The sequence below is a fragment of the Egretta garzetta genome, unplaced genomic scaffold (assembly GCF_000687185.1).
Source record: "Egretta garzetta isolate BGI_Z169 unplaced genomic scaffold, ASM68718v1 scaffold293, whole genome shotgun sequence".
Classification (NCBI taxonomy): domain Eukaryota; kingdom Metazoa; phylum Chordata; class Aves; order Pelecaniformes; family Ardeidae; genus Egretta; species Egretta garzetta.
This window is the reverse complement of record NW_009259318.1, coordinates 1,632,369-1,660,314: the sequence shown is the minus strand read 5'-3', so window position 1 is coordinate 1,660,314 and position 27,946 is coordinate 1,632,369. Positions and strand designations below refer to the sequence as shown.

At 38.2% G+C, this 27,946-nt stretch overlaps 1 protein-coding gene across 1 annotated transcript in view; it reads left to right on the top strand.

Annotated features, from left to right (window-relative positions):
- ANO2 (anoctamin 2) overlaps nt 1-27,946 on the top strand; it is a 198,376-nt gene that overhangs the window by 22,388 nt on the left and 148,042 nt on the right. The window contains exons 4-7 of the mRNA XM_035892080.1: nt 19,352-19,450; nt 24,103-24,254; nt 25,507-25,561; nt 26,445-26,493. Of these exons, the coding sequence (XP_035747973.1) occupies nt 19,352-19,450; nt 24,103-24,254; nt 25,507-25,561; nt 26,445-26,493 (355 nt within the window). The remainder of the gene's footprint in view (nt 1-19,351; nt 19,451-24,102; nt 24,255-25,506; nt 25,562-26,444; nt 26,494-27,946) is intronic.

Below are 27,946 nucleotides of genomic sequence, written 5' to 3'. Positions count from 1 at the left end.
CCCCTCTTCAGCGGGACTGCTCCCCTACCCACCACAGGTCACTGCCCTGTCTGGGATTCTCCATTTCTGTCCATGATGCTCTTACATCTTCATATCCTAGACCTGTAGCAATCCTGCCACTTCTCAATATGACTGTGTATCTTTCTTTGGTCTATGTGAAGTCAGTCCCTCATCCTTGCCTGCTGTCCATCAGTTATGATCAGTCACAGGCCTAAATGAATTCATCATGTCCAGGACATATGCTTGTCTGTGAGTCTGGGGACTGCTACTTAGGCGAGAACTTTATACTTCATGACTACTTGTCTCTCAAAGACTTCTGTGCAAAAGTTTTGTTTTTCCCTTATTCTCTCCTGTTTTAAAGTGGCACCATCCTTAGGAAACTGCTCACCCAAAGATGGCAAAGCTTGGCTTCAGTTAGGCACCAAAGTTTGCTCATTAGAGGACTTGTGTTACTTTTAAACTACTCTGTCGCAGGAGGCATTTGAGAGCACCATGGTAACGGCATGTAAGTCACAGCTTGCACCACAAGGGATCCCAGTTTGTTTTTCACCTGTGAGCCTCGGCTTGCAAGTGACTCTGCTGGAAAGTACTTGTTGGTTTAGGGGCATTGTGTCACATCTGGCTACCAACTGGTAAGTCTCTTCACAGAAAAGTCAGCACAAAAATGTTTTTAAATGCTCCAAGATCCACCTGTAAATTGTTGTTAATTTCCAGAGCTTCATAATGCTCTATTAGCATTATGAGACTCGCTCCCTGGCTGGACAAAACCCACATATCAGGAGACCTGCTGGATTATGTTATTAAAGACAGCTCATTTTAGTATTAAAAAGTAGGTGTAGTTTATAATATAGTGATTGGTAACCCTCCCAATATCAGTGTAACTATTCTGTAGTAATGTACTGTGCTCCTTGCAATTAATTCTCAGTCTCAATTATTTCATAAAACATGTAAATGTAATTATAATGTAAAACCAATTTTGTTAATGCTGTAGAATTTTAAGTGCCACAAAAGACTAATAGGCAGCTCTAAAATGTATTCCTTCAGTTGTATGTGTCAGTGGTGATTATCAAAGAAAATAATTGGCATATAATCACGGAGCATTCCAGCGTAATTAAAATCACAATAAGAAGCATAGCTGAGGAACTATACATCAAAAGCTGTGAGCCAAATCCAGGAAGTGAGGCGGTGGACATCTTCCTGCTACCTGGACCCTTGAAAACAGATGGGAAGGTGGAAGAAATGCAAGAGTGAGAAGGCCATTTCCTTAGTACAAATCTAAGGGCTCTCTCAAGTAGAAAGAGGGCAGGGTAAATTCATATTGCCTAATACTCTCCATATCTGAGGTGACTGCCTGTATTAGCTTATGTGCTCATGGGTAGGTACCTTTGAAGAACAAAGCTCCTCCTGGCTCTCAGCTGCCTGCCCAGCCCCATCATCTAATATGGGGGAATGGCGGGGGCTTGAGGAGTTGCTGTTACTTCCTGCATGTGAACCACTCCTGCAGCTTCCCTCCTTTTGGTTCCCTAAAGTAGCAGTACTTGCCTTCTGGCGCTCACTCCTATGAAGTGAATGGCTCATGGGGGCATGAAAACTGACTGCTAGGCTGAAAATCTGGCAAGATTCATACCTGTGTCTCTCTCCATGTCAATGCCAAGACTGCTGTCAAATGTCAGACTTTTAGAAGGAGTAGAACTTAAAGTAAACACAACTCCTGTGTTGTTAAATACATGAGGATAAAGACAGGAATACAACATAACTAGCTAAAAGCTATCATGGGTGTGAAGGTATTGGTGGTGACAGACCCTCCTGTCCCTGTCTTCCGTGGCATATTATCTGAGCTCCTTGTGGTTCTGTTTTCCAGTTTCCATGTCCTTTATTGTTGAAATATATTCTTCAAAGCAACAGAAAAGTGGAGGTGAGAATTAGGTGATGCTAACTCTTTTCACTGGCAAATGGTTTTCAAACATATAAATGCATTCATGTGAAAGGGAATGAGAATGAAAAATGGGAAGTTGTCTCTTAGCAGCATGTATTAATCTTTACAGTTTACTGTATTAATCTTTACAGTTAATTCTCACAACTGAAAACCTTCTGTGCAGGTGTGCTTCCCACCATTCTTCACATCATTTTTTTTTACCTGTACATCCCCCCGCCCCGCGCTTCTTCAGTTTTTCTTCCTCTCAAAGAATTTGTGTCTTTGTTCTGCCACTTGCCTGTAACAGTAGCACCTGCATTTATTACAGGCTGTTTTTTATAAATTATGAAAATTCAGTTGTTAATCATAAAATAAATACCAATTAAATTATTTATAATTTTATAGTTATTAAATGTTGCTTACCAATCTGTTCTGTTCAGTTGATGACAAAATGTGTACTACTTCCATAAATTTAGTATTACTTTTCTCTAAAAAGCTGGGTTTGGCAAATATATTACGATTAGACATTGATGTATGCCTGTTAACTACAGGCAGGCAAGGTGTACTGGAGTGAGATTTTAATGGAAAATACATTTATGATTGATCAAAGTATTTTGGGATTCCTACCAATTCAATGTTTAATTTGAGGGAGAAAACCCAAAGTTTTGAAAAACACACAGTTTGCTTTATCCTTTTTTATAGACTGTGTTTCTGGTCTGTTTAAAAATGTTGTTTCAAGAGAAGATTTTCCTAAATGTTATTCAAAACCAGATATTTAAAAAATTAAAAGACAAACACAAGAAAAGAAAAAAAGGACATTAAATTTGAGTCGAGAAGAAGTTTTTCTTCTTGGTGTTGTTTTCATTTTTGTGAACATCCTGAAAACACAGGACAGGCTGATCTGAGTTAGGGATTCTGTGCATCTGCCCTCTTCTTGCCTGCCCTGAGCAATGTGTCTTGCACATTCCTCTGTCTTGCAGTGCTGCCGGGAGTTAATCACTCAAGGTGTGGATCCAGTTGAAAATTAATTGCTGTTTAAAACTAGGGTTTAGTTTTCAGGCAACTGATCTGGCTAAAGAAACTCACTCTCCATTTTATATAAATATGACTACTGGCTCAAGGGGGTGGAGGGGTGGGTGTGTAGCCATATGGCAAGGGGCAGGGAGGAATTTGGGACCACAACCTCCTTAACTTACACCAGCCTGAATTAACGCGAAATGGCATCCTACCAATGGCCTGTGTGAGGTGTGAGACTGCAAGGTGAAGTGCTCAGATGGATAAGAGAGGGGGGACGAGTGATACGGGCAGTTAAATTCCCCAGGAGGCTGCCTTAGAGAATAACAAAGCATGATCCAGGGGTGCTCCTGCTCAGGGTTCACTCTTAGTGCTACTCTTTGTATTGGCATACTGCTCTGTGGGAACCCAAATGCTGCTTTTCCCTTTGTTGGGGCATGGGGAGAAGGTTTGAGTGCCAAGGCAGTCTCCCTGAAGGGTGAAAGTTCAAGCAGGCGTTTCTGATTTGGGTACATATACAAAACTGCGTGTATGTATACTGTGCGTGTGTGTATATATATATATATCTATACTAATGAGTTGGACTTAAGGTGAATTAAGGCACTTTTTAGACTTTCTGAGTTATATAAACCTGTGTATGTGTGATTGTGCTTCTAATCAAAAGGAAGCATTGTAATTAGTTGTATTATTTTTTTGTAAACCATCTCTATAAACATTTGAAAAGAGCTAACACATGTTGCAAATATTTCGTTAACCATCTTTGTTGAAATGAAATTTAAGAAAGCTATAAAGTCATAATATCCTACCAGTATTAAGAGGTCATTTTGTGTATGTGTGAACGTTCCAGTTGAAGCCTGTTTCAGCCAAAACATCTGTTCAGTTATCTGTGACTGATGTGTGATTTTTTTGGCAAAATCCCCACTCAATATTTTTAATAGTGAATGATAAACTTAAAGTTCTATTTTTAATGTTTTAACAATCATGTGCAAAAGTTATATAACCAGATCTGGATCTGTGTGGTTACTGCTATTTATGCTACTGTTGGGGCATACAACAGATGAGAATCCAGTGTGTTCTGAATAAATACAGAAGAAAAAGGTGGATCCCATATTACCAAGATTATCATTTGAGTGTAAGGAAATAGAACAGGGTAGCCAAGATAAATTGCAGTGGGAGTACAAAAATGAGTAATATGTGCTATCCTCTCAAACTTGTGTAAATGAGTTCTCGATCTGACCAAAGAACTTCATGGTTTAAAGATATTACAATGTATTTAAATTATGCTTGACAACAAATGCAATATTTGTGTAATATAAATGCCAGTAAGGATAAGTAGTAATGGAAAACAAAGACAGTTTTCTGCATTGTTTCTTTAGTAAGCCAAAATGCTCACTTAATTTATTGCCATGTCTTAGTCTGCTCATTTCTTATTGTTTGCCAATTACTGCTTAAATCTGCTAATTATTTTTTACTTGTTTGTTTTTCTTGCTCCCAGTTTTTCAGAATAACTCTGAGTCTCTCATCTCAGAATACTTTCCTTACTGCATGCCAAGAACAAAAAATATCATGATCAGTATTAAACAGATAATTTGGTGATGCCCCCTGCAAATGGACCAGAGTTTTGATTGAGACAGCTGTGTTTACTGAAGACTGCCAAAACAAGTAAAAAAAAAAAAAGCGTAAACCAAAAACCACCCACTTTTTTCTTTTGATCTTAATCCTGATATATTCTTTCTGATACATTTAGAGTTAATGATATCACTTGATGTGTGATCACCTCTGAACTGTTCGTGTATGTTAACACTTATCCAGCAATGCTGGACATGTGTGGACAGTGAATGCTGTAGCAATTTCTGTTATGAGACTGTGTCCTGAGGTTCTTTCTCAAGAAAGCAGTCACTGAAGTCCTTAGGAGCACACCCTACTGAGACACTCAAAATTTAAAATAATATGAGGTTTTGCATATAATAATATGAGGAATGACTTCCTGTATGTTCAGTTTGTGAATGCTTTAAAAGTACCCACTTAAGATGTAAGCTTAAGTGTGTGACTCTATCGGGGCTTTAACAACTATAGTTGGATTCTGCAGGCCTTAAGCAACACTAGTATAAAGAGATTTTTTTCCCACATTGATTTCAGAAAGCTTTGACTTAGTGCTCATGAGTGGCTACCATGATGTATAGAAGGAAATACATTGGACAGTAAATTCATTACAGGACATGTCTAAGGATTGCAGTGCCTAACCTACAGGGAAGATTTGGCTTGAGCATACTTAGCCTCTGAGCAACAGGCAGACCTCACAGACCTCTCCTGAGAGTAGCTGGCTTTCGCTATGCAAGATTTGGGTATTCTGTTGTTGAACAAATCTTCCCATTACTAAGTCACAGCCTAGCTAGTGTGTATGTGGCTTTGTTACAAAGCCCGCCTTTTCTGAACTTGTAATGTTTATCAGAAAATGAGAGTACTTCTTAATACTATTCAATATGGAAGAAGTATAGGAAAAATATGGCAGAAACATGCTGAAACAAAGATACAAAAATGTTCCATGTGATGCAATATATATATATTTTTAAAAGGCTGTCTAGATGGAGGTACTATGTGATTTTCTTTGAGTATGCTGATGTAAAACAGGCAAAAAGATTTATGAAAATGACAAAATGAGGAGTACTTCTAATAAGGCATAAAATGGATTTTAAGATGTGGATGAAGGTACTTTTTGCTATCAGTGTATAGCACCATATTTATTACAAAAATCTGGTAGTGATTTCCTATAAATTTGAATTTGTGTGATACCACCGGGTTTGGAAAAACAAACCTTTGCAAATTCATTTCCCTCAAGGTACAAAAAACTTTGGCATTGTATCAGGTTAATATTCATGTTCTATATTCTATCTGCTAAGTGTCTTTTTCATAGTTGAAAGTTAATGGCCCACCTGACCCTTACCTCTCTAGAAGTGATTTGTTCAGCTTTCTACATAAATCTTCATATTTGAATGTCAATCCAAAAATAAAATCTTACTAAAATATGTTTTTGTTGAATGCTGTTGTGAAATGTATTGGAGAACCTACAAGTTTATAATGTGTTGTGCCCTTGTCTGGCTTCTAGGTGCCACCAAGCTGCTCTATCGCTCCCCTCGTCAGCAGGACAGGCGGGGAGACAATGAGATGGAAAAGAAAGAAAGCTTGTGGGTCAAGATAAAGGCAGTTTAATAAAAAAGCAAAAGCAAAGGCTGTGCATGGTAGCAAAAGGAAAACAAGATTTTATTCTCTACTTCCCATTAGCAGGTCATGTCCAGCCACTTACCAGGAAGCAGGGCTTCAGTACACATAGTTGTTGCTGCGGAAGACAAAACGTCATAGAAGACAAATGCCACCTCCCCACCCCCTCCACTCCCCTTCTTTTTCTCTTAGTTTTTATATCTGAGCTGACGTCATATGGTATGGAATATCCCTTTGGCTGGTTTGGGTCAGGTGTCTTAGCTACATCCCCTCCCAAGATCTTGCCCCCTTCCAGCCCACTGGTGGTGTGTGTGGGGGGGAATGGTGGAGACACAGCCTTGATGCTGTTTGAGCACTGCTCAGCAGTAGCCAAAACTCTGGTGTGTTATCAACACCTTTCTACATACCAATAGAAAGCACAGCCCTATGCAGCTTGACCCAATACATGTGTCAAGCTTTACCAAACCTTGTTATACTAACATCATTTGCTGACAGTTTATTCTTAGAATTACAGAAGAAATTGAAACTCACATTTCAATTACAATGATTTAGTGATGGATCTTATTTTTTTTTTTTTTTGTTTTTTTACCTGGCAGACGACTGATCAAACAAGGAATACAGCTGATGGCTAATTCCTCTCTAATTTTTGTGTGACAAAGGAGTATATTGGCACTTGTTAATCCTGACTGGCTGCCTTTTTCTTTTTTCTGCAGAGTGACCCCAGATTTATGGTGACAGAGATGAGAGCTAAATCTGGCCAACATAGGTTATGATATGTACAAAGCAGTACTGCTAGGATGGATGAATGCAGTATGTTTTGTAATAGGTGTTTTACTGATTTCTACTGAGTGATTGTCTTTTGGAACCTAATTTTTGGGGAGCTGAGACTAGCAGTATATATCAGAGAGATACCTGATGTGGCGATAAAGTGTATCGGGGGCCGATTTTCAAAACTGTTGAAAATCCAGCATGTTTTACAGATATCACTAGAAAGTTCTGGCTAATTAACATTTCTGAAAATCTAATATTGTCAATTTACTGGATGATTTCAGTAGTGATTGCCGTGCCCCTGTGGGAAGATACTATTTCCAGCCTAGATATTGCATTAGCTGAGAGTGCTGGGTCTCTTAGAGCTGCAGTAATAGTATAATACTGCACTTTCCATCTATGAAAGAGGTATTTCTTGGACACTGATTCCCAGCCTGTTTGCTAAGCTTCTTGTGTTAGGTTCAGGTCCTACGTTTTAAGCAATTATTTTTCTTTGCTTGATGATTTGCTCAGACAGCAGGGCTGCTGCTGCTGTTGCTGCCTTCTAATCACCTGCAGAGCCTGCAAGCACCCAGCAGAGCTTATTAGCTTGGCCTCTACGCTTCGTCTGAAGCATGCTTGTGCCTCACTGGCTGGGAACAGCTTCTCTAGGAAGACGTTGGATACAAGGAACTAGTCCCAGAGTCAGTGCTGCTCTTTTATACCCCTGCTGATGATGGGTGGTTGGAAATGAAGTCTGGTTCCTTGCATTTATGTGTGTTTAGTAGAAAAAAAAGAGGCATTCCTACCTGAATTTAATTGTCTTGTTTCCTGAAGATGTACAAGAAATGCCACTCTGCTCATTTGCAATCTGTCTTTGCTCTTCCCCAAACCTGGCTGTGCAACCTAAAATGAATAGCACCAGGACTGTAAATACAAGCTAACAATAATCAAAAGTGCATAATCATTGCAACTCAACACAGTCAAGTACTGTGTTCTGTAGATGGGATGAACGCATGGTTTGAAGAAGTGTAAATTGTAACAATTTCAACATAGGAAAAGTTGTTACCCAGTGTTGTGATTTCTAGCGTCAAAATCATAGAATCATAGAATCATAGAATGTTTAGGGTTGGAAGGGACCACTAGTGGTCATCTAGTCCAACCCCCCTGCAGTGAGCAGGGACACTGCTAACTAGATCAGATTGCTCAGAGCCCCATCCAACCTGGCCTTGAATGTTTCCAGGGATGGGGCCTCCACTACCTCTCTGGGCAACCTGTTCCAGTGTTTTACCACTCTCATTTCTGGTGTGTCAACCGCACCACTCAGCTTGGTGTCATCTGCAAACTTGCTGAGGGTGCACTCTATCTCACTGTCCAAGTCATTGATGAAGATGTTGAACAGCACCGGTCCTAGTACGGACCCCTGAGGGACACCACTTGTCACCGGTCTCCATCCGGACATTGTGCCGTTGACCACTACCCTCTGGACACGACCATCCAGCCAGTTCCTTATCCACCGAACAGTCCACCCATCAAATCCATAGCTTTCCAATTTAGAGAGAAGGATGTTGTGGGGGACCGTGTCAAAGGCCTTGCAGAAGTCCAGATAGATGACGTCTGTTGGTTGTCCCTTGTCCACTGATGCTGTCACTCCATCATAGAAAGTCACCAGGTTTGTCAGGCAGGACTTGCCCTTGGTGAAGCCATGCTGGCTATCTCGAATTATCTCCCTGGCCTCCATGTGCCTTAGCATAGCTTCTAGGAGGATCTGTTCCATGATCTTCCCAGGCACAGAGGTGAGGCTGTAGGAAAGGGAGATATACTGGTAGTGACCTTTACCAGCACCCACTTTCCTCATCTGTCCCGGTTTCAGCTGGGATAGAGTTAATTTTCTTTCTAGTAGCTGGTATAGTGCTCTGTTTTGGATTTAGGATGAGAATGATGTTGGTAACACAGGGATGTTTTAGTTACTGCTGAGCAGTGCTTGCAGAGTCAAGGTCTTTTTGGCTCCTCACCCCACCCCACAAGTGAGTAGGCTAGGGATGCACAAGAATTTGGGAGGGAACACAGCTGGGACAGCTGACCCCAACTGACCAAAGGGATAGTCCAATGCATATGATGTCATGCTTGGTATATAAACTAGGGGAAAAGCTGGCCAAGGGTCTGCTGCTTAGGAATAGCTGGACATTGGTCAGCGGGTGGTGAGCAATTGCACTGTGCATAATTTGCTTTGTATATTCTTTTAATATTATTATTATTATTATTCTCTTTTTCCTTCCTGTCCTATTAGATTGTCTTTATCTCAACCTATGAGTTTTACCTTTATTTTTTTTTTTTTCCGATTATTTCCCCCATCCCACTGAGGGTGAGTGAGCAAACAGCTGTGTGGTGTTCAGCTGCCTGCCAGGTTAAACCATGACACCATCTAAAGTTAAATCCCATGTTTTCTAATCCCACCTAATAGACAACAGCTCACTAGTCTTTGTAGCCTTCAAATCAGTTTTTGAACACTGATGTATCTATCTTGACTCGCCCAGTGTGAGATCTTTTGGTTCAAAAGAGAAATTACTTTCTGAAACAGGCATGGAGTATGCTGTACTTCAGTCTTGCTCCTGCTTATTCCTGTTGACAGCTACTGAGAACAGAACAATTTCCTTTGTACTATGCAAGAAGAGAAGTGTTTTTTTCTCAAGTAACCAGAGTATTGGGACACATAACAAAACAGCATCATTAGCTTTCCTTTGGTTGATTGGTGAAGATGGATGTATTTCTGGCCCTTAAGTCTCAACAATAAAATACATTTAAATTCTTTTCCTTGCGTTAAGTTTTGTCTGGATTTGTTCTTCCTTCAGTCAGTGCTTGCAGATTCCAAATTAACTTTGATCTTTTCCCCTTGGTGATAAACCTGCATGAGTCCAGATTCCAGTGTGTTCAATTTTCAGGTCATAACCTTTAATGATGCCCATCTAAATAGCTCTGTTAACTTGGTGTAGCTGTGCCAAATTACATCATCTGACAGCCTAGCCTGATAGTCTCATTAAAACATGAGAAGGAAAGCAATTGTATCATGATCTATATTACTTATTATAAACTAATCACCAGATTGAAGCATAACCTGAAGACAGAGGAACTGCTCAGTGGTGAGATTATGAACTAATGACAGCTCTTCAGTTCCCATTACTCTCTAGACTTGAGGTATTGCAGAGTGTGGTATGGTAGGGAACCCAGGCATGGTGTGAGCGCCTACCAAGCCACCTTTATCAATCAGGTTCCTCTCCATCACTGAACAGAGAGCTGTTAACCAGCTCCATTTTTAACTGGCATGGAGGTGACCCCCATGAAAATAGCAGTTTATAATCTGTCCAAGGATGAGACAGTTAGATTGCTTCCTGTGTATTTTTGGATATGCAGTTAATTGAAGAAGAGATATAGTAGGAAGTAGGAGGTCAGACACTGGGGAGAAAGAAAGGTCTGAAGTCCCTCTTATTAGATTTGGTATAATTACCATAAAATGATCCTGCTGTTTGAGATAGTCCATCAACACAGTGCTGTGTATCTAACACTTGCAATAGTAAAATGTTTAGGAAATAATAGGAATGGTACAAACTTTTACGACACTTTTACTGTAATGTTCTCCTGATGGCAGCTACTTTCAGTTCAGGTAATTTCCCCCACTTGATGTAGTTTGTCTTTCTAGTAACCTTCCATGGATCTCTATTCCAAAGTCTGGTATAGTTTCTTCTTGAAACATCATATGGTTTTTGCACCCACAAAATCTTTTGGCAAGACAGAGATACTACCCACTACATTAACATCTATGTCCTTTTGCTTTTTTTTGAGTTTGGCTCCCAAGAGCTTAGTTTGGTTTTGTCTGAGGCCCTTTAGTTCCTGCCCTGAAAGGGACTGTAGGTAGTCCATCCACACCCTCTCCTTATCATTTTATAGACTTCTACAATGTCTTACTTAAGATTGCTCTTTTCCAGAACAAAGGGTCTCAGTCTACTCAGTGATTCCTATATAGCCATTATAGCAAGGCTTTTGTGGTGGTTGTTGCCCTCCTCTGAAGCCATTTGTGGCCTAATTTATCTCTTTGAAGATGAGAAGACAGGGACTGCACATTGAGTTCAAGATGTGGATACAGCATGGTTTGCTATGTTTAAATAATATTTTTTTCTTAGTCTGTTCCTTTCCTAATGGAACATAATGTTTGCTTTACTTCTTGGCTCTTACAAAATACTGGGATGACATTTTCAAGGAGCTTTCTGTTGCAACCCCAAGATTTCATTACTGACAGGTACAAGTCAATTCAGAGCCCAGCATGTTATATGCAGAACTGGTTTTAACCCACGGATATTGCTTTTTATTTATTTACATTGAAAGCCATTTGCCATTGTTCAGGCTCTTACACATTCAAAGCTCTTATATAATTTTTCACAGTCTGCCTTTATCCTTGCTACCTTGAAAAACTTCATCAGCACAATTTGTCTTATCACTGCTTGTCTCTTTTTCCAGGCCACTTATGATGATGCTGTTCAGTGTTTACTCTGAAAAACCCCTGGGGTGATTTTTTTTTTTCAGCAGTGCAGTATCTCCTCCTACCCAGTCTCCTGTTCTTTAACCAATTATTTATCCACCCCAGGACCTGTTGCCTTATCCAAAATGTGTCACATGATGTTACTATGTGACTGCCAGTGCTTCTTCCTCTTCTCTCCCTGTTTACACTGAAGGTCTAACTGTCCAGGGAGGTTTTGAATTCCTCACCAGCAAAAAAGCCAACCAAACCGCCCTGATTATCTTCATCTTAATCCCTTTCAAATCAAGTTTCTGCAAATACAGCCAACCTTCCTTTTACTGCTACTGTTCTTTGGTAAGAGATGTCAAAGGGAGACACCATCTTGGAAAAGCTTGTAGCATATGATTAGGAGAACATACTTAGTAAACAAAATATATTTATACCATCTGTTAACACTTTTAAATTAAAGTAAACCCTCCAAAATATTTTTCCTAAGAATGAATTAAAATTTAAAATCTTTCAACAGAAAAATTAAATCACCTCTTTATATGCTTGTTTGTTAGTATCCCAGATCAAGTATTAAGTGATGAAACAGTATTTTAAGATGCCATTCCTCTGGTTTTCAGTTTGTTTTTTTTTTTTATTTTTTACCTCCAAATTTGTTTTCTTGAGATTGAGTCTGCTAGAATGGGGGTTCAGTCTCTATTTCATTAATCCCCCTACTGGTAACATGCCTGTTATCTGGTCTAAAGATTGACTTCCATGATCCTGCTGCTTCATCTGGAAAAATGTTTAGGGTATAAATCTGTGCAGATTAGTGTGTCTCATTCCCTCAAGAGGTATTACATTTTGCCCTTTTTAATGTTAACTCTTTGGCCTCAAGGAGTTTGTTGATTTTATTATTGATAACCAAGTTTGATATGATGTATTTTACAGAATATTGGCTTATTTGCTAGCTAATTTGGCACTGAATATAGCCAGGCCAGCTGATTACATGTTTTTCCATTGACACTGCCAAAATACAGGAGGTGGTAGAGTAGACATACTCCTCCCTTCCTCTTTGAGGAAGTATGATTTGGCTGGGGTTTTTTTTCAGTTTTGCATTTTATTATTATTTCTGGTATTCTTCAGTCTCAAAAGGTGTACTGAAATTGTGATGTGCTTTTTGTAGCAAGAAATTTGTCTCACTGACATAGGAGAAATTTGCTGATAAAGTTATTCTAGAAAAATAGGGAAGATTTTCCTTTAAATTTGAAAGTCACACTTCTTATTCTGTAGCAATTAGTGGCCATAGACGAATATTTGGAAAATAACCAGGAATATGCACTAATTTTTAATCCAAAGTGTGCTTTCAGAAAGAATTAAAAATGGATGACAACCCTGTCATATTTTTTATTCACCTCCATATAGGTTCTGCATTGACTACTGTAGTAATGCAGAGGTCTGTGTCTTTTTTTTTGTATTTGGCAGGCTTAACAATCTATTCTACATTTGTGCTTGAGTTTCTAACAGCTCATTTTCATTCTGTTGTGTGCCATTAAATATTTCCATCTTCTTCAGGGGCAGCACGCCTGTGTTTTTAGGCTTCCTGTATTATCTTCCATTCAGAGACACTTTCTGTCTACAGATGAGTGGGAAGATTTTAGTTGGAAAGGTAGCAATGCCATGAAGAAACATTGAAAAGGATGTGTAAAGTCAACTGTTTCATTCCACAGTGCTTTATCTAAGGAATTAAGGTTATATAGTTTCTTTTAAAGTGTTTTGGCCAGATCTTTCATTCCAAGGTGTTCTGTTCTTTACTTATACACACCAGTATTTTCTTTAACTGTTTATGTTCAGAGGTGGGAGTAAGAGAGTAAAATAAACAGGACGTTAACACCATCACTGTTGGTAGAAATGAAGAAAGATAAAGGCAAACTGTCAAAAAGTGTAAATTATTGCAGCTTTGCTTAAGGTCTGAAATTTGGACTCTAGCATGTCTGCTTTGTATATTGTTGAACAGCTAAAAATAAACCTCACTCTGTGAACTAAACAGAGTTTACCTTTGCCATCAGTGAACAAGCCTGTGCTTTGTATCTTTACACTTGTGCTATGTGTGACCGGTTGTCTGTCAGGAGTGGGACGGCTTCTTGGAGCTGTTGGGGATTGCTGCTAATTATTTGTAATACTGTTGCAAGAGAATCTGCAGTCATTAATGAGGATCTCATTATGCTAGGCACTATGCAGCCATACAGTAAGGTAAATCTATCCCAGAGAAGTAATGAAAATAGAAAAGGGGAAGTTTGGCAAAAGGTAAAAGGACTACAGTTTTTGAAGGAAAATGTGAAAATTGTAAGATGCATAGGATGTCTGTAGCCATACACTCTTACTTGTTTACTGTATTATTTGAGCACCTCTCAACCTGTAAGACGTTTATATTCACAAATGTCTTTTGGTAGAGGAAAGTTCCATTATCTTCTCTTAATCAGTGACAGAAAGAATTAAAGTACTTGCCTACAATTATATAGATGTAGGGAATTACTCTGGACTGTCATCTCCATGTCAAGACATTCTGGGTCTTGACATCTCACAGGGACTGGTGCACTGCCCTTATTTTTTTATAATGTAACTGACATACATACACTTTGATATGCATGCTTTGCGATGAACTGATTTTGTGTCTTGGATACAAAACATTAAGATCAGCAAAATGCCAATCCTTGTACAGAGATTCAATACATTTGGCACAAAACATAGACGCTTTCACAGTTCCTGCCTGAATCTGGCAATGACGTGTCATTCCATCACGTGCTACCTGTGCAGGGGGCCAACAACTCAGCATTTGGCTCAGCTTTCATAAAACGTATGTGACCAGTATCAAGGAATTGCATTTATTTGCACTGTCACACCACATTGTTATTTGCCTCAATTTCCAGGGCTAGTATCAGGAGAGTAGACATTAATTTTGAACAATTGCATTTGCAGACGTGACTGATCCATTTGGTGATGGAATAAATGGGAAGATGATTACTTTTACTGAGCTACTAGGACCTTTTTTTTTCCTCTCTACAGACTGCCTCATTGTTGCTTTCCTAGTGTGGCTGGTATTACCAATGTCAGCAAAAGATGTCTGATTATATTAACTGAAGCCATTAGAAACTTTCTGTCTGTATGTGTCTGGTATTTTTCTGTCTATTTAATAATCACAGAAGGATTAAACGTCTAAGGCCTAGATAGTTTGTCTTGTTAAGAAGGAAGTTTACATGCTTCAGGTTTTATAATTTAGGCCTTTCTATTTCCTATGTACATTTTTTTTAAATCATAAGAAAGATTAGCAGTTCCCTCGGACTCCCTTAGACAGTAGTTAATCACTTCTGCTAACCCTCCAGTGTTTCTCTTTTCTTCCTATTAAGATACAGAGCAGAAATCTATTTCTTTGGACAAGTATTTTAAAATAACTTATTTCCTTTAATATGTATGTTATATATAACTATATTCCTTTAATATAAGATGAGTGATTTCATTATGAGGAAATAATGACTTACTAAAATGTAGTGTTCAGCAATGAATTTTGTATTTGCAGCATTGCTAGGAGGAATACGCTAACTTCAAAAAAGTCTGAGGGTTTCCCAGAGTATGATTATTAGTTTTTCCCTTTTTGTTGTCTTGACTGTGACTGACAAATATGATGCCTTTAGCATCGTATGCTTTAGCTCATGTTAGAGCTATCTAAATAAACTGTTGAAAACCCTTCACTTCATCTTGAGGTGACATAGCTGACACGTGAGAGATAGGTTGTCTGTATAAAGAGTCAAATTGGCCTGACAAAATAATGGCACTGTGAGAAATCTTTGAGGTGGACATGCAGTAATCCACGTTTTACATGATGCGCTCTTATGGAGCAACAGGACTTCTCCACAAACTCCTGTTGCAACAGAGTATGCTTCGTGGTGCATCGCCTCAATCTGTGGCCTGCCACTGCAAGGGCTGGAATTGACAAAGTGTGAACTGGAAGAGATTAATAAAACATGGTAATTGTGATATAGTGGTTCAAATTTTTCCATGTTACAATTGGACAACTGTAACTGTTAAAGTGGGTGAGAAATACAGAATGACAAAATTCTCACTTGATATCTGACTTCTGTAGAAACCAAAGACAAATCTAAATTTTTGGGCAGAGAGGGCTTTTCTGCTTAGTCTAACTGTTATGCTTGTCTAGCCATGTTTCAGAACATTCAGCTTTTAGTTAAAAAGAGTAGTAACTTTTTGTGTTTTCACTAGTCAGATTATAATCAATAGGAATATGAGAGCTTTCATAGTTATCATACATTTTTTTCTGCTGTGGCCTTGATAAGTTTGCAATAAATCTTAGACTTGATGAAGGTGCTAATGTATTTTACTGTCAAGGCATGAAAGATAGAAAAAGTGTCCTTGGAGAAATTTAAATTTTATTCAGCGTATGCATTTCCACTATAAGCCAGGAAAAAAAAATGCAATATAGACTGCTGTTAAAGTCCTGCTTTAAGCTACTAGAAATACTTGACAAACTGAAAGAAATACCTGATATATTTTTCTTCATGTGCTGATTGAAATGCAAACCAGACCTTCCAGATTTTCTTCCCTTTGACTTTAATGCTGAGTTTTCCTATTGAAATAGGAAGGCCCAATTCAACTCTACAAAGTAGAAAAGAAGCCAAGATATATTTATATCTTGAATAATTCAGAACCAACTTATTGAAAAACTTCCACTTTTGAAACTTATTGGAAGAATTCTGTAATATGGAATATAGATTTGATGAAAAAAGCATCATGAGAGTAACAAATCTGTTTGTCATCTGCATAGCAATACTTAGTCATTTGAGTAATATAATCAGGGACTGCAATGATATAGACATAGAACAATGCAGGACCAAGAATAAAGGCCTGTGGGACATCAGCTGTAAGTGAAAAAAGACTTGACTAAGGATGGCGGTATTAAATAACAAGTGAATGGTCAGACAAGAGTACCACTAGCCAGCACAACATGTTAGCTTTAGTGATACATCTAGAGTACAATGAATAAGCAATGGTGATTATAAGTAGTCAAAATAGAAGACTGACAGCATTGCATTAGACCAAATATTAAATTGTATTCACAAACACATGTACCTCAATCATTTCAGGTGATTAACCAAATGACACCATTTAGTGGATTTTTTCAGTAGACAGTTATAAATCCACTCTGGCAATGAGAAAAACAAGTTCTAACTTTTGGTAATGTTTGCAATACGATAAGCGCTCTGGGAATAAGTTAGTCTAACAGGTCTTTGCTAGTCATCATAATAATAATGACAAAAAGGGCATGCAAACAGAAAACTGGAACTACTACAGGTGAAGGCTTGAAAAATGGGGAAAGGAGCCTTACCAGAGGAGTAGCTGGTATAGGTTTCTATTTTGGTGGCTCAGTGGAAAACTAGGTAGATGGTTTATCCCTTGAGATATGATATGAGATTGATGACTTAAAATTTATTTTAAATTTCTTTGATTCATTTTAATGTTAGGAAAATATAGGAACATGTGTGAAACATGGTTCTAGTAATCCCAAGCTAAATATTTAGCAGTCTATTGTTCTGCACTTTTTGTTTACAGTGCAACAGTAATCATCTGGTCCTGTTTTCCCTATTTTATTTACTTTGCATTAGTTTTTATTAAAATGATCTCAATTTCCTATCATGGGGTGATTTTTAAGGCTTTTAAAGATTTTTAAGGCTCTAATTTCTCAGCATCTGATATCACATCGTGAACAGCAAAACTTTCCAACATATTTTTGTTCAAATATACAAAGGTGGTATTCTTCGTCTGGTATTTTCTCTCAAATTATCTGAACAATTTTATTTGCAATCTGTGTAGTCACATGAGCCTGAGCTGGAAACAACCAATTAGATCAGACTGTCCTTGCTTTTGCCCATGTGGAATATAGTCCCCCAGACAGAGGACACACGCTTGATTTTAGCCAAAAGCTAAGAAGAATTCTCCTGATCTTCACCCACTGAAATTTAAACTCTCATCTGTTATTAATATATTTTCAGCAAATGATTACCAGAACATCTGCTCATGCCCAGTAAATTTTTACTTCCTTCTCTTAAAGCTGACTTCCCCAGGGAACTGATGAAAGAGATATTCTGCAGCTCATTCTGCTCTTTAAAAATAACATCGGTCCACTGAAGAAATGTTAGCTGAAAGTGATGTAGTGATCTTTGTAGTTCATTTTGCAGCTACAAGGGAAATAAGAGTAAAATGATTGCAATAAGAATAGTAGGATTTCCATCTAACACTTTTTTTTTTTAAGTCAGGAAATGTTATGAAACATTCAGCAAATGTATGTTTGGTGTTTATGTGACATTGTAAGCATTTATACACTTCTAAAAGATTAAATACTGGTTCTAAAATGCTGATGCCCATGTGATATAATACAGCTTTATTTGGAAATTGGTGTAAATTGCATGCAAAACAAAAAAAAAAGGATATCACTGTGGCTGAGAGGAGAGGCTTCTCTGTAGTAAATATGCTACGATATTCTTTTAGATTTAGACATACATTTAGACTGTGACTCATATTTTTGTTTAAACTGTTAAAACTTTTCTTAACTCAAACCTTTTGAGGAAAAGAACTTTCTTGGAATCAATTTCCAACAGAAGATGCTAAGTTTCCATGGATATGGCCTATGTTCTCGGCTTTCTAGGGTTATGCTGCTTGTTGATTGTAGTGACATTAAACTATGTCTGTTAACATTCTTTCTCTAGACATACGCAACTGTTTGTACATATAACAGGTGGGGCACCCGAGTTTTGCATTTAACCCCAACATGTAACCCAGCTGTGTTGTTTATCAAGTTGGACACCCTGATTCAGTTTTCTTGTCTCAGGGAAGGGGACTGTCCTGATACTTACACACACGTGGGTGGAGAAATGCAAAGTGACAGTATACCCTAACACCAAAGCCCCGGCATGCATACAGCTACATAAAGATCATTCATCGTAGCATTAATCAAGCCGTTAAAGTCTCCCCCTATCCACTTCCATGTCCTTCCCAAAATATGTCCTCATATCCTCTTTCTAATCTCCATCCCAAATTTTGTTCCATTCATTTCCACATTAAGCACTCATTTCTATAATTTACCATTTTAATTTATTTGTGTGCATTGAGGAAAAGTCTGTATCAACATGATGACATTTCATTTTCATGCTTTTGCCAAGGGTGCTGCTTTCGGATCTTAGAGTGCCTTTCTGTAGCTCCGATGTGCTACCGGGACAGCACTCTCAACAGCCCAGATTGCAGCAAACTGGCTGTGCAGGGGCCCCCTTGTGTAGTCTTCTGCCTTTGCACAACATAACCAGTTATTTATATAAATATTTGGCTCATGTGTGTCTTCAGAAGTTAAATTTCAATGTTTTGGTTAAGGTTGTTACTCCAGCTGCAGATATTTAGGGCATTAAATGTTGGGTCTGATTCCCTGTAAGGAACTACTAATCTGATGAAGTGTCCAGGAAATAGTTTGGCAAAACTGAAAATGGGAACCTAAAACAAAGCCCACCCAGAGCAGAAGAAATGTTTTTTCCGTGTTGTTTCAGATGGGCAAAAACCCGCCACTAACAAAGTCAGATGACATACAAAATATCTGAGTGTGGAAGATGTAGCTTGGGAGTTTCTGGTTCACATGCTTCCAACATCTGGAACTGTAGATTTCTGTCTTCATGGTGCACACAAAGCTACACCGTGGGCAGTAGATTAATGGATTTCAGAACATTAGAAGATTCAGTTTTTAAAGAAAAGGTCACTTTTAAGCCCAGTTGTAACAGAAGCTGGTTATTCACTGTGATTGCCTACTATTGCATGCTTTTGTTGGAGTTGACACCTTAAAACCTTATAACTGTATTCTGTTCAATAATATTGAAATATGTTGTTTTCACTATTTTACGTTTCAGAATAAGAGCCAAGGACTGAGTTTTGTCCGTATACATGCACCTTGGCAAGTACTTAGTCGAGAAGCAGAACTCCTTAAAATAAAAATGCCTACTAAAAAGGTAAGTATCTTCCATTTCTGTCAACTTGTTGTATGACTGGAGAAGGGTGGATCAGAATGGTAGTTAAATGTATGGAAGCCCATAGAGTTACTTTCTTTCAAAATCAGAGCAAGTGTACTGCTAGGCTTATTCTTTCACATTGCTAATAATTTTTAGATGGTTTAGTATTCTCAGTCAGATTTAAAATGAGATTTTCAAAGGGGATTTCAAAGGCCACCAAGGCAGCTGGCTGACAGACTGTGTTCAGAACAGTGATGACAGAGGTGAGTTGTAAGGAGGGCTTTGAAAGTTGAGAAGGCAGTAGCTATTTGGATTTTTGTCAGGGAACTGTCCTCAAAGGTGAGGTGCAGTATGGGAGATAAAATGATAGCTGGTCATTGCCTTAAGATTTCTCTAAAGCCCGGGGATGCTGAGAAAGTCTGCTTTGGTAGTACCAATGGCTTAGTGGACTTAGACGTACCCATAGCCAGTAAAACTTTGGTTCACTATCTTCTTTACAATCATAGTAGCTAAGAATACCTAGAGCTTTCAAGTAGAGTTTCTGGCAAATATTGTAAATTCTGAGGAGCAGATCCCCAAATTTGTGGTCCTGCAATGACTTAGCATGCTGGCTAACAACTCCACTGGACTTAGTGGAACTGCTTTGTGCTTTCAGTTAGTGATGCTCACCAACTGCACTGCTGAACACTTATTGCATTGCATTGTCATTAGGATTACATGACAGGCTGATTTTATGCACTTCCACAGGGCTGTTTTTGGTCTTGGGGTTTTGGTTGGTGGGTTTTGTTTTTGTTTTTGTTTTCACATTGATTGTTTCCACCCAACAAAAGCTTCAGTGTTGTTCACATGTCAAGGTGATACAATCTGCTACTGTCAGGGGCTTGGTCAAGCCAATCTTGTATACCCTTACTGTAATTGTGTTTGCATCCCAGGGGAAAAAAAAAAACCCATGGTTACTTGTAATCAGTCTTTGAGAATGAGAAGGTTTTGGACAGCTACAGTAGCTCTGTCTTTCCTGGCATATGGATGGATGTGTAGGCCCTTTCTAGAAATGAAGCTACGTATTCAACTCCTCTCTGATCCGTTACCAGCTTTGTTCCTTTTGTTCATTTTTAGTGCCTGCTCATTTCTCCCTCCTTCTTCCCTCATGAGAATTTTCCCCTCCCAGTTTTTTGCAAATACACCGAAGCAGATTTTATGCTATGTTAACTGAGGAGTGTTGCCACCATATTCTTGTGAGTTAAGGTCTCCAGGGTAGTTATGAACAGTTCTGCATCCCCTTCTCTCCTCTGAATGGGAGAAAAAGTGCACAGTAAATCATAAAGCCCTAGAGACACAGAATCATCTGGGGTAAAGACATCTAAAAATATTGACAAATTACTTAATTTAACAACTATATATCATACATTATTTATAGCGTCATTTTCTTTAAAGCAACAGATTTCAACGAGCAAACGAGGACTGTGCACATTTCATGTTGAATGAAATTGCCATATAACTGACATTTATTGAATAGCATGACAAATAATCAAAGAGAAAATGGATATGCAGCCATTGATTAGGCAGTTATGAAAACATATTCAGGTTTATACCTGTAATTTGTTTTGGCATGTAGAAGAAGATGAAATGAAATATGTCTACGAACAAGGAAACCAGATCTCAGTTTTCCTGAATAATCACCCTAGGGTAATAAGTTGTTTTGTTAATTTAAAACTGATATGACACTTTTAAGGAGAAGATTGCTGCCAAGTCTTGTTTACTACATTATTCTTCTATTATCTCAACAGCAGTAATGGAGCACTACCAGTGCACTACCAGAAGGCAAGCATGACAGGAAAACTATGTTCATGTCTTAATCTTTTTGCAATTAAAGACAGTTGGAAGAGGAATTTCCTGTGAAGAAAACAAAAATCCACTTTCAAAAACTGAAATCTTATATTTCGGGGATTTGGCAATACAAACTGAAAAATTCAGCCAATAACCACGAAAAAAGAAAATTCTACTTTTGTTCAGAGAGACAAAAGGTTGTTTTCAAGGCACATTAGGTATTTTCTGTGATGCTGTTTTTATTTATTCAAAGATCCAATGAAACCATAAACACAGCATTTTCAGTGGAAAGTATTTATCCACTTTAAACATGATGAATCAGTTGAAATTTTTTTTTCAAATGTTCAGTCTTAACTAATTTTTAAGGAAAAATTACATGCTGGGAAAAGGTACTTTTTGAGCAATTTTAACCACATGTATACTTATGGATATGACAATGCAGTTATTTTTTATGAGTGAGAATGGGCCACACTCAAATATGAGTATGAGAGAGCGTAAGAAACAAACAAGACCAACTGGAAGTGTTGGTCCGTTCCCAGAGTTATGCTGTCTCTGGTGTTAGTGAGACTTGGTAGAATGAGTCCCATGACTAGAGTGCTGGACTGGAGGGCTATAAGCTATTCAGGAGGGATAGGCAGGGAAGACAAGGTGGAGGAGTTGTACTGTATGTAAGGGAGAAGTTTGACTGTCCAGTCCTTGCAGTTAGGAATGATATGGTTGAGAGCCTCTGGGTGGGTATTAGGAGGATGGAAAACAAAACAGATGTCGTTGTGGATGTCTACTACTGATTGCCCAGCCAGGATGATAGCACTGAATGCCTATTCTATAGGCATTTAGGAGAAATTTCTGGATTGGTAGCCCTTGTCCTTATGGGAGATTTCAGCTTCCCAGATATTAACCGTGAATACCATATTGCTGTGACAAGCAAGTCTGAGAAAATCCTGAAGTGTGTTGAAGATAATGTCTTGTCATAAGTATTCAGTGAGTCAATTAGGATAAACGTCTTCCTAGTTTTGCTATTTGTGAATAGAGAAGGACTTGTGGGAGCTGTGATGGTAGGTGGCTGTCTCGGCCACAGTGATAACAACAAAATGGTTAAGTTTAACATTTTCAATGGAATAAGAAAAAAGGTCAGAGAGTTGTTACTCTAGATTTCAAGAGAGCAAACTTTAAGCTACTCAGGGATCTAGTTAGCAGTGTCCCCTGGGAATCTGCTTTTGAGGGCTTAGGGGTCCATAAGTGCTGCGCACTTTTAAAGAACCACCTTTTAAAAGCACAGGAGCAGGCAATTCCAGTGTGTCAAGGAAGCAGGGTAGAAGACCAGTTGGTTAAACGGGGAACTCCTCATGGAGCTCAAGAAGAAAAAGAAATTGTACCATCTCTGGAAGCAACGTCAGGCTTTTCAGGAAGATTATAGAGCTGTGGTTCACATATTCAGAGAGAAAACATGAAAGGCCAAAACTCTGCTAGATTGAAACTGGCCAGTGCTGTGTCAGGCAACAAAAAAGCTTTTTAAAGTATGTTAATGGCAGGAGGAGGTCTAAGGAAAATATTGGACCAATACTTGTTGGTCACCTGACAAACAGGGATGAAGAAAAAGTGTAGGCCTTCAATGCTCTTTGCTTTTTTCTTTAATATTAATGATAGACCTTGGGCTTCCTGGTCTTCCACAGCTGCGGGAAGAGTGACTTTCTGTTTCTGGACACTGAATTTGTAAGGGACTATCTGTATCAGCTCATAAGTCCACAGGGCCTTATGGAATTCATCCCCGAGTACTGAAGGAGTTAGCCAATGTTACAGCAGGACCCCTTTGAATCACCTATGAAAGGTCTTGGGATTCTGGGAAGGTCCCTGCTGACTGGAAGCTAGTGAGCGTATATTACAGTTTACAAGAAGGGTGAGAGGGAAGACCCAGGAAATTACAGACCTGTTAGTCTAACCTCAGTACCTGGAAAAATTATGGAGAAGGTCATACTGGGTGCTGTTGAAAGGCATTTAACAGACAATACAATCATCAGGCACAGTAAACATGGTTTCATGAAGACCAGTTCCATCCAAAATGTTTATCAAAGATCTAGATGCAGAAGTTGAATTCATCATTAGCAAGTTTGCAGATGGTACCAAACAGGGAGGTGCTGTTGATTCTCTTGAAGGACAAGAGGCCTTGCGAGAGGGGTCTAGATAGATGGGAGCATTGGACAATGATAAATAGGATGAAATTTAACATGAACAAATGCTGGATTCTGTACCTGGGACAGAGTAACACTGAGTACAAGTATGAATTGGAAGAGGAGTGGCTGGAGAGCAGCCCTGCAGAAAGGGATCTGGGGGTGCTGGTTATTATCAGGCTCAATATGAGTCAACTGTGTGCTCTGGCAGCCAAGAGGGCAAACCACATCCTGGGGTGTGGGTACATCAAACACAGCTTACCAGTGGTGATTATCCCGCTGTATAACTGGGAGCAGGTAAAGACCCTCCCTGCTTTGTCTGCTCCCTCTTTTCCCAGTTACAAGGTTAAAAATATTACTCTGCCTTTCTGTCATCTCCCTGCACCATCTAGTTTATTTAGTAAGGGTAATTCTTGTCGTAACTATTATGCACGGAGTTTTCTTCTGAAAGTAGCTTGTGAAGGACAAGAACTTCTTTTTGGAACTGAAAAACTTATGGATTCAGGTGCTTGCTGTTATATGGGAATAAATCTTCAGAGAAGGCACTTATTTTAATTAGAGTTTTAAACACATGTGGATAGCAAATGCTATCTTTTTTTTTCATTTTAGTGGATTTTTTTAAGTGACATGATAATTTATTCTATTTTATTTATGCAGATGTATGAAATCACAGAAGAAGGGGGAATACTCAAAACATTAAATGAAATATGGTGCAAGCTGACTGAACCTCTGCAACCCCAGGTGCCACAACAAGGAAATACCAACATGAAAAGCCTGTCTTATCCATTTTCCAGAGAGAAAATATATTTGTGAGTACTTTATATTGTGATGAGCAATGAAATAATCTGTAATTTATAAGTTTAGTGTTGTCATTTTTTTCTACCAGTATTTCCATCAAAATTTAGAAATTCATTGAGTATTTCTATAAATCCTGAGGAAATATCCAAATTGTCTGATTATTCCTGCATAATATTTCCAAGCGATAAATGCATATGTCTGCATAAAATTAAATTTACTAAAGGCCAAGTAAATAGATATAAAATAAATGAACATGCATTGGCACTGAGTTCAATTTCAGTGGATTAAAAGATATCTAAGATGCAGAGACTTTCTGCCAGTGTTGTACTTCTTTCTTCTGGTTAAGGCACTGGGATCAGTGCAACGAATAAAATATTTGTTTTTAGCTTGAACTGTAAAAATCTTAGCACCAAATTCCTGATTATTTGGGTAAGGATATGCCTGTTTTGAGAAAAGAAAGAGCTAGTAGAAATCTGATAATATTTTTCCTCTTGATAGATTTATTGTAGTAATTAAAACTTGGGTAATAATATGCAGATAAGGAATTCTTGACACCTGCCCTTTCATTCAGAGTAATACTTCTGGGCCCAGTTTGACATTAAACAATTCTTTTTTCCTCATGGGTAACTCCTTGTATTTGTGTCTGATAAATAAAATTCAGTAATAAATATAATGACCCACCATGTATTTTATTTTCGTATCTGACAATTTTAATTAATACTGAATACAAGTCAAACCGATTGAGCAGAATAAGCTGGGAAGGTAATTTCACATTTGATGATTTTGAGGTTTAAGAGAATGCATCATTCCAGTGGAATGGTTATTTGAAAGCAAGAGAAAAGTTGACTGGCTACTTGCCTGGAAAAGAGTAACGAACATCTGCATTAGGCTAGTTGAAACCTAATAACATAACCTCAGAATGTTATAGTGTTGAGGGTATGTTATAAGAAAAAGATTAAAAGGTCATCTTGTGTAAAAAATAGACAAGCTCTCCTTACCCGAAAGGCATTTTATGTTAGTTAGTATTTTTGCATTTTTATGCCCACCATCGTTGCAATCCAGGTAGGACTCCGAAAGACTAAGGTCTTCAATAGCACGGCCTATTATGCTGCACTGTTTCATCTGTATTTCATTTCAACATCTGTTTTTCTTACTTCATGTAATTTCTAAATGAATTCTAAATCAGAATCTTATACATTATTTTAGGCATTACTACCACATCTGAAAACATAAGTGGTTTTTTTCTTCCTCTTGTTGTTTTAGGTATAACATTAAAGACAAAGACACCTTTTTTGATAATGCTACCCGCAGCCGAATAGTAAGTATCAAAAGTAACATATCATTGACAGCTTGTGCTGAATGGGATTTGCTTTAATAGTGAGTGTCGGTGACTACTTTGCTGATTTTGTCAGTTCATGCATTTCTCTGTTCCTGCAAAACACTAAGCAGTCATGAGTATGTAAGAACTACCTTTCAGGAGCTGCCCAGTGGTCCAGGAGTAGGCGTTGCTATGTAGAAGAACACTTTGTTCAAAGTTGTTATTAAGCCCTGTTTCCTCATCTTTAACTAGATTTTATTGCATAAAAGGACCTTCTTTACAATCCTACAGTAACTTTCTAGCTCCAGCAGCCTTTGATGAGAAACCTTGTATAATGTTCCTGAGATCCTGCTAAGTCTCCAGCAGGTTGGTGAGGCAAGATTTCTCTTTACATAAGCAATGCCAACTCCTCCCTAACATGCTATGTTCATCCATACACGCTTGGGTTTCATAGATATAGCATACTTACAGATAACTTTATGTGCACCTTAACGTTATACTTCCAAATGTGAAAGCTAATTTTTTTATTTTTTTTTTACAAAGTCAGATTTTGTAATTTTCTTTAGTGTAAAATTCTCATTCTACCTAAAGTCCTTATACTTCATACACTTTTATAAGCATGTGACATAGTGGCAGATCCTTCCAACGCCAAACATTCTATGATTCTATGATTATCCGCTAGTAAGAGTTGCCAAAGCATTGTTAAGTGTTAACTAATCACCTCAAGTCATGCATTTTTATGAGTGAGACATATGATTTAACTGTATGTGCAAATGAACTCTTCAGAAGACTCTTGTTTTAAAGTTTTGTTTTCTTGCTAGCTCCATAATGAAAATAATGCTAAAAGACAATTCATATGTTCTATCACTGTTTTTTTCCACAGGTACGTGAAATTTTGAAGCGTACATCTACAAAGGCCAGAAACAGCATGGGTAAGAAGGAGGGAAAATAATTATAAATGTTGTTTTAAAAGGAATTGTTTAGGTATCTCACAGAATATTTATTTTTTCTAGCAGAACACAAAAGTATCTTGGCACAGCTCCACAAAAAATAGATATTGAAACAATTGCTTTTTCTGAGGAATAAAATCAGAATTTCTGATTCATGGTTTGAACAGGGCATGGTAATGGAGCTTGATTTTCATTTCTACAGGTGCAGGACCTGGCACATAATTTGCATCTTGTGAGTTGTTATAAAATTGGATTTGATTGTTATGTGATCTGCTTTTGATAATTCAGATGTCAACTACAGTGTGTTGTATTATTTCTTCCAGGAGCAGATTTTTCTTGCCATTTCAATAGAATAACACATCTTTCCAGGGTTATTTTTATCACTGCAGCTTTAAAAATTATGTTCACGAACCACATAGTGAAATATATGGCTTAAGTATGACTATTTTGAAGATACCGTATGATACATTTGGGGTAACCCTGAAATATTTGGAGCTTTTGTTTTCTTGAGGTTCAGAACATGTATAAGTGTACTTATTTTCTTTTCTCTTTCATACATTGTGATATCACGACACATATCTCCCTGGTGACGAAAAAGTGATAGTGCTTGACTGACATGTTTTCTGAAAGTCCTTCTGTAAGCTTGACCACTTATGGTCCGATCGCAATGTCCTAGGGTAATGTACCTGCAGGGAATAAATGTGCTGTAGCAACATATTCCTGCACAGTCTTGGTGTAACTTTGTGCAGTGAAGCTGTAGTAGTAGATTTCCTTGGTACAGCAGCTGGAGTGGAAAACAGATGAATTTAGGTTTCCCTGAAATGGAGATATATTTTTTTTTTTCAAATCATATGAAAAAACTCAAGCAAAAATACTTTCTCTTCTTCATCCAAGAATACTTGTCTTTGCCCAGAACAAAGATTTAAATTTATTATTATTGCACTGTTTCCTTTAAAAAAAAATGAAAAGATGGTTGAGAAAATGTTAGGCGTTCTTTGTTTCTAAAACATTGTTCAGCTGGTGTCTGTTTTGTTCACTGTTTGCTCTGTGTTGTTCTATGTTTCAATCTGCTCAAAGGCTCTGATGGGGCAGTAGAGAGGAATGCTACCATATTTTGCTGGATTGCTCCAGCTGGCATCCAAGGAACCCTCCTGGTGACTGGGGAGACTATGCTTTCCCTGGGAGTTGTGGAGGCTGTGCAAGTAGTTGTCTCTAGAGTGCAGGATTTTAGAGACAGGGCAGTGTAAGGTATATAAAACAAGATGTCTGAAGTCCTGCAGGGACATTAAGCCTGTTGACACAAAAGCCCGGCCCTCTAGAGCTGACACTTTCCCAAGGGATCCAGAGAGATGATTTAGAACCTGCTGAAACTCTCAAGAATTTGTAAGTTGCTGGGTTGAGAGAAAGCTTGAAAGAAGCAATCCATCGCACAAGG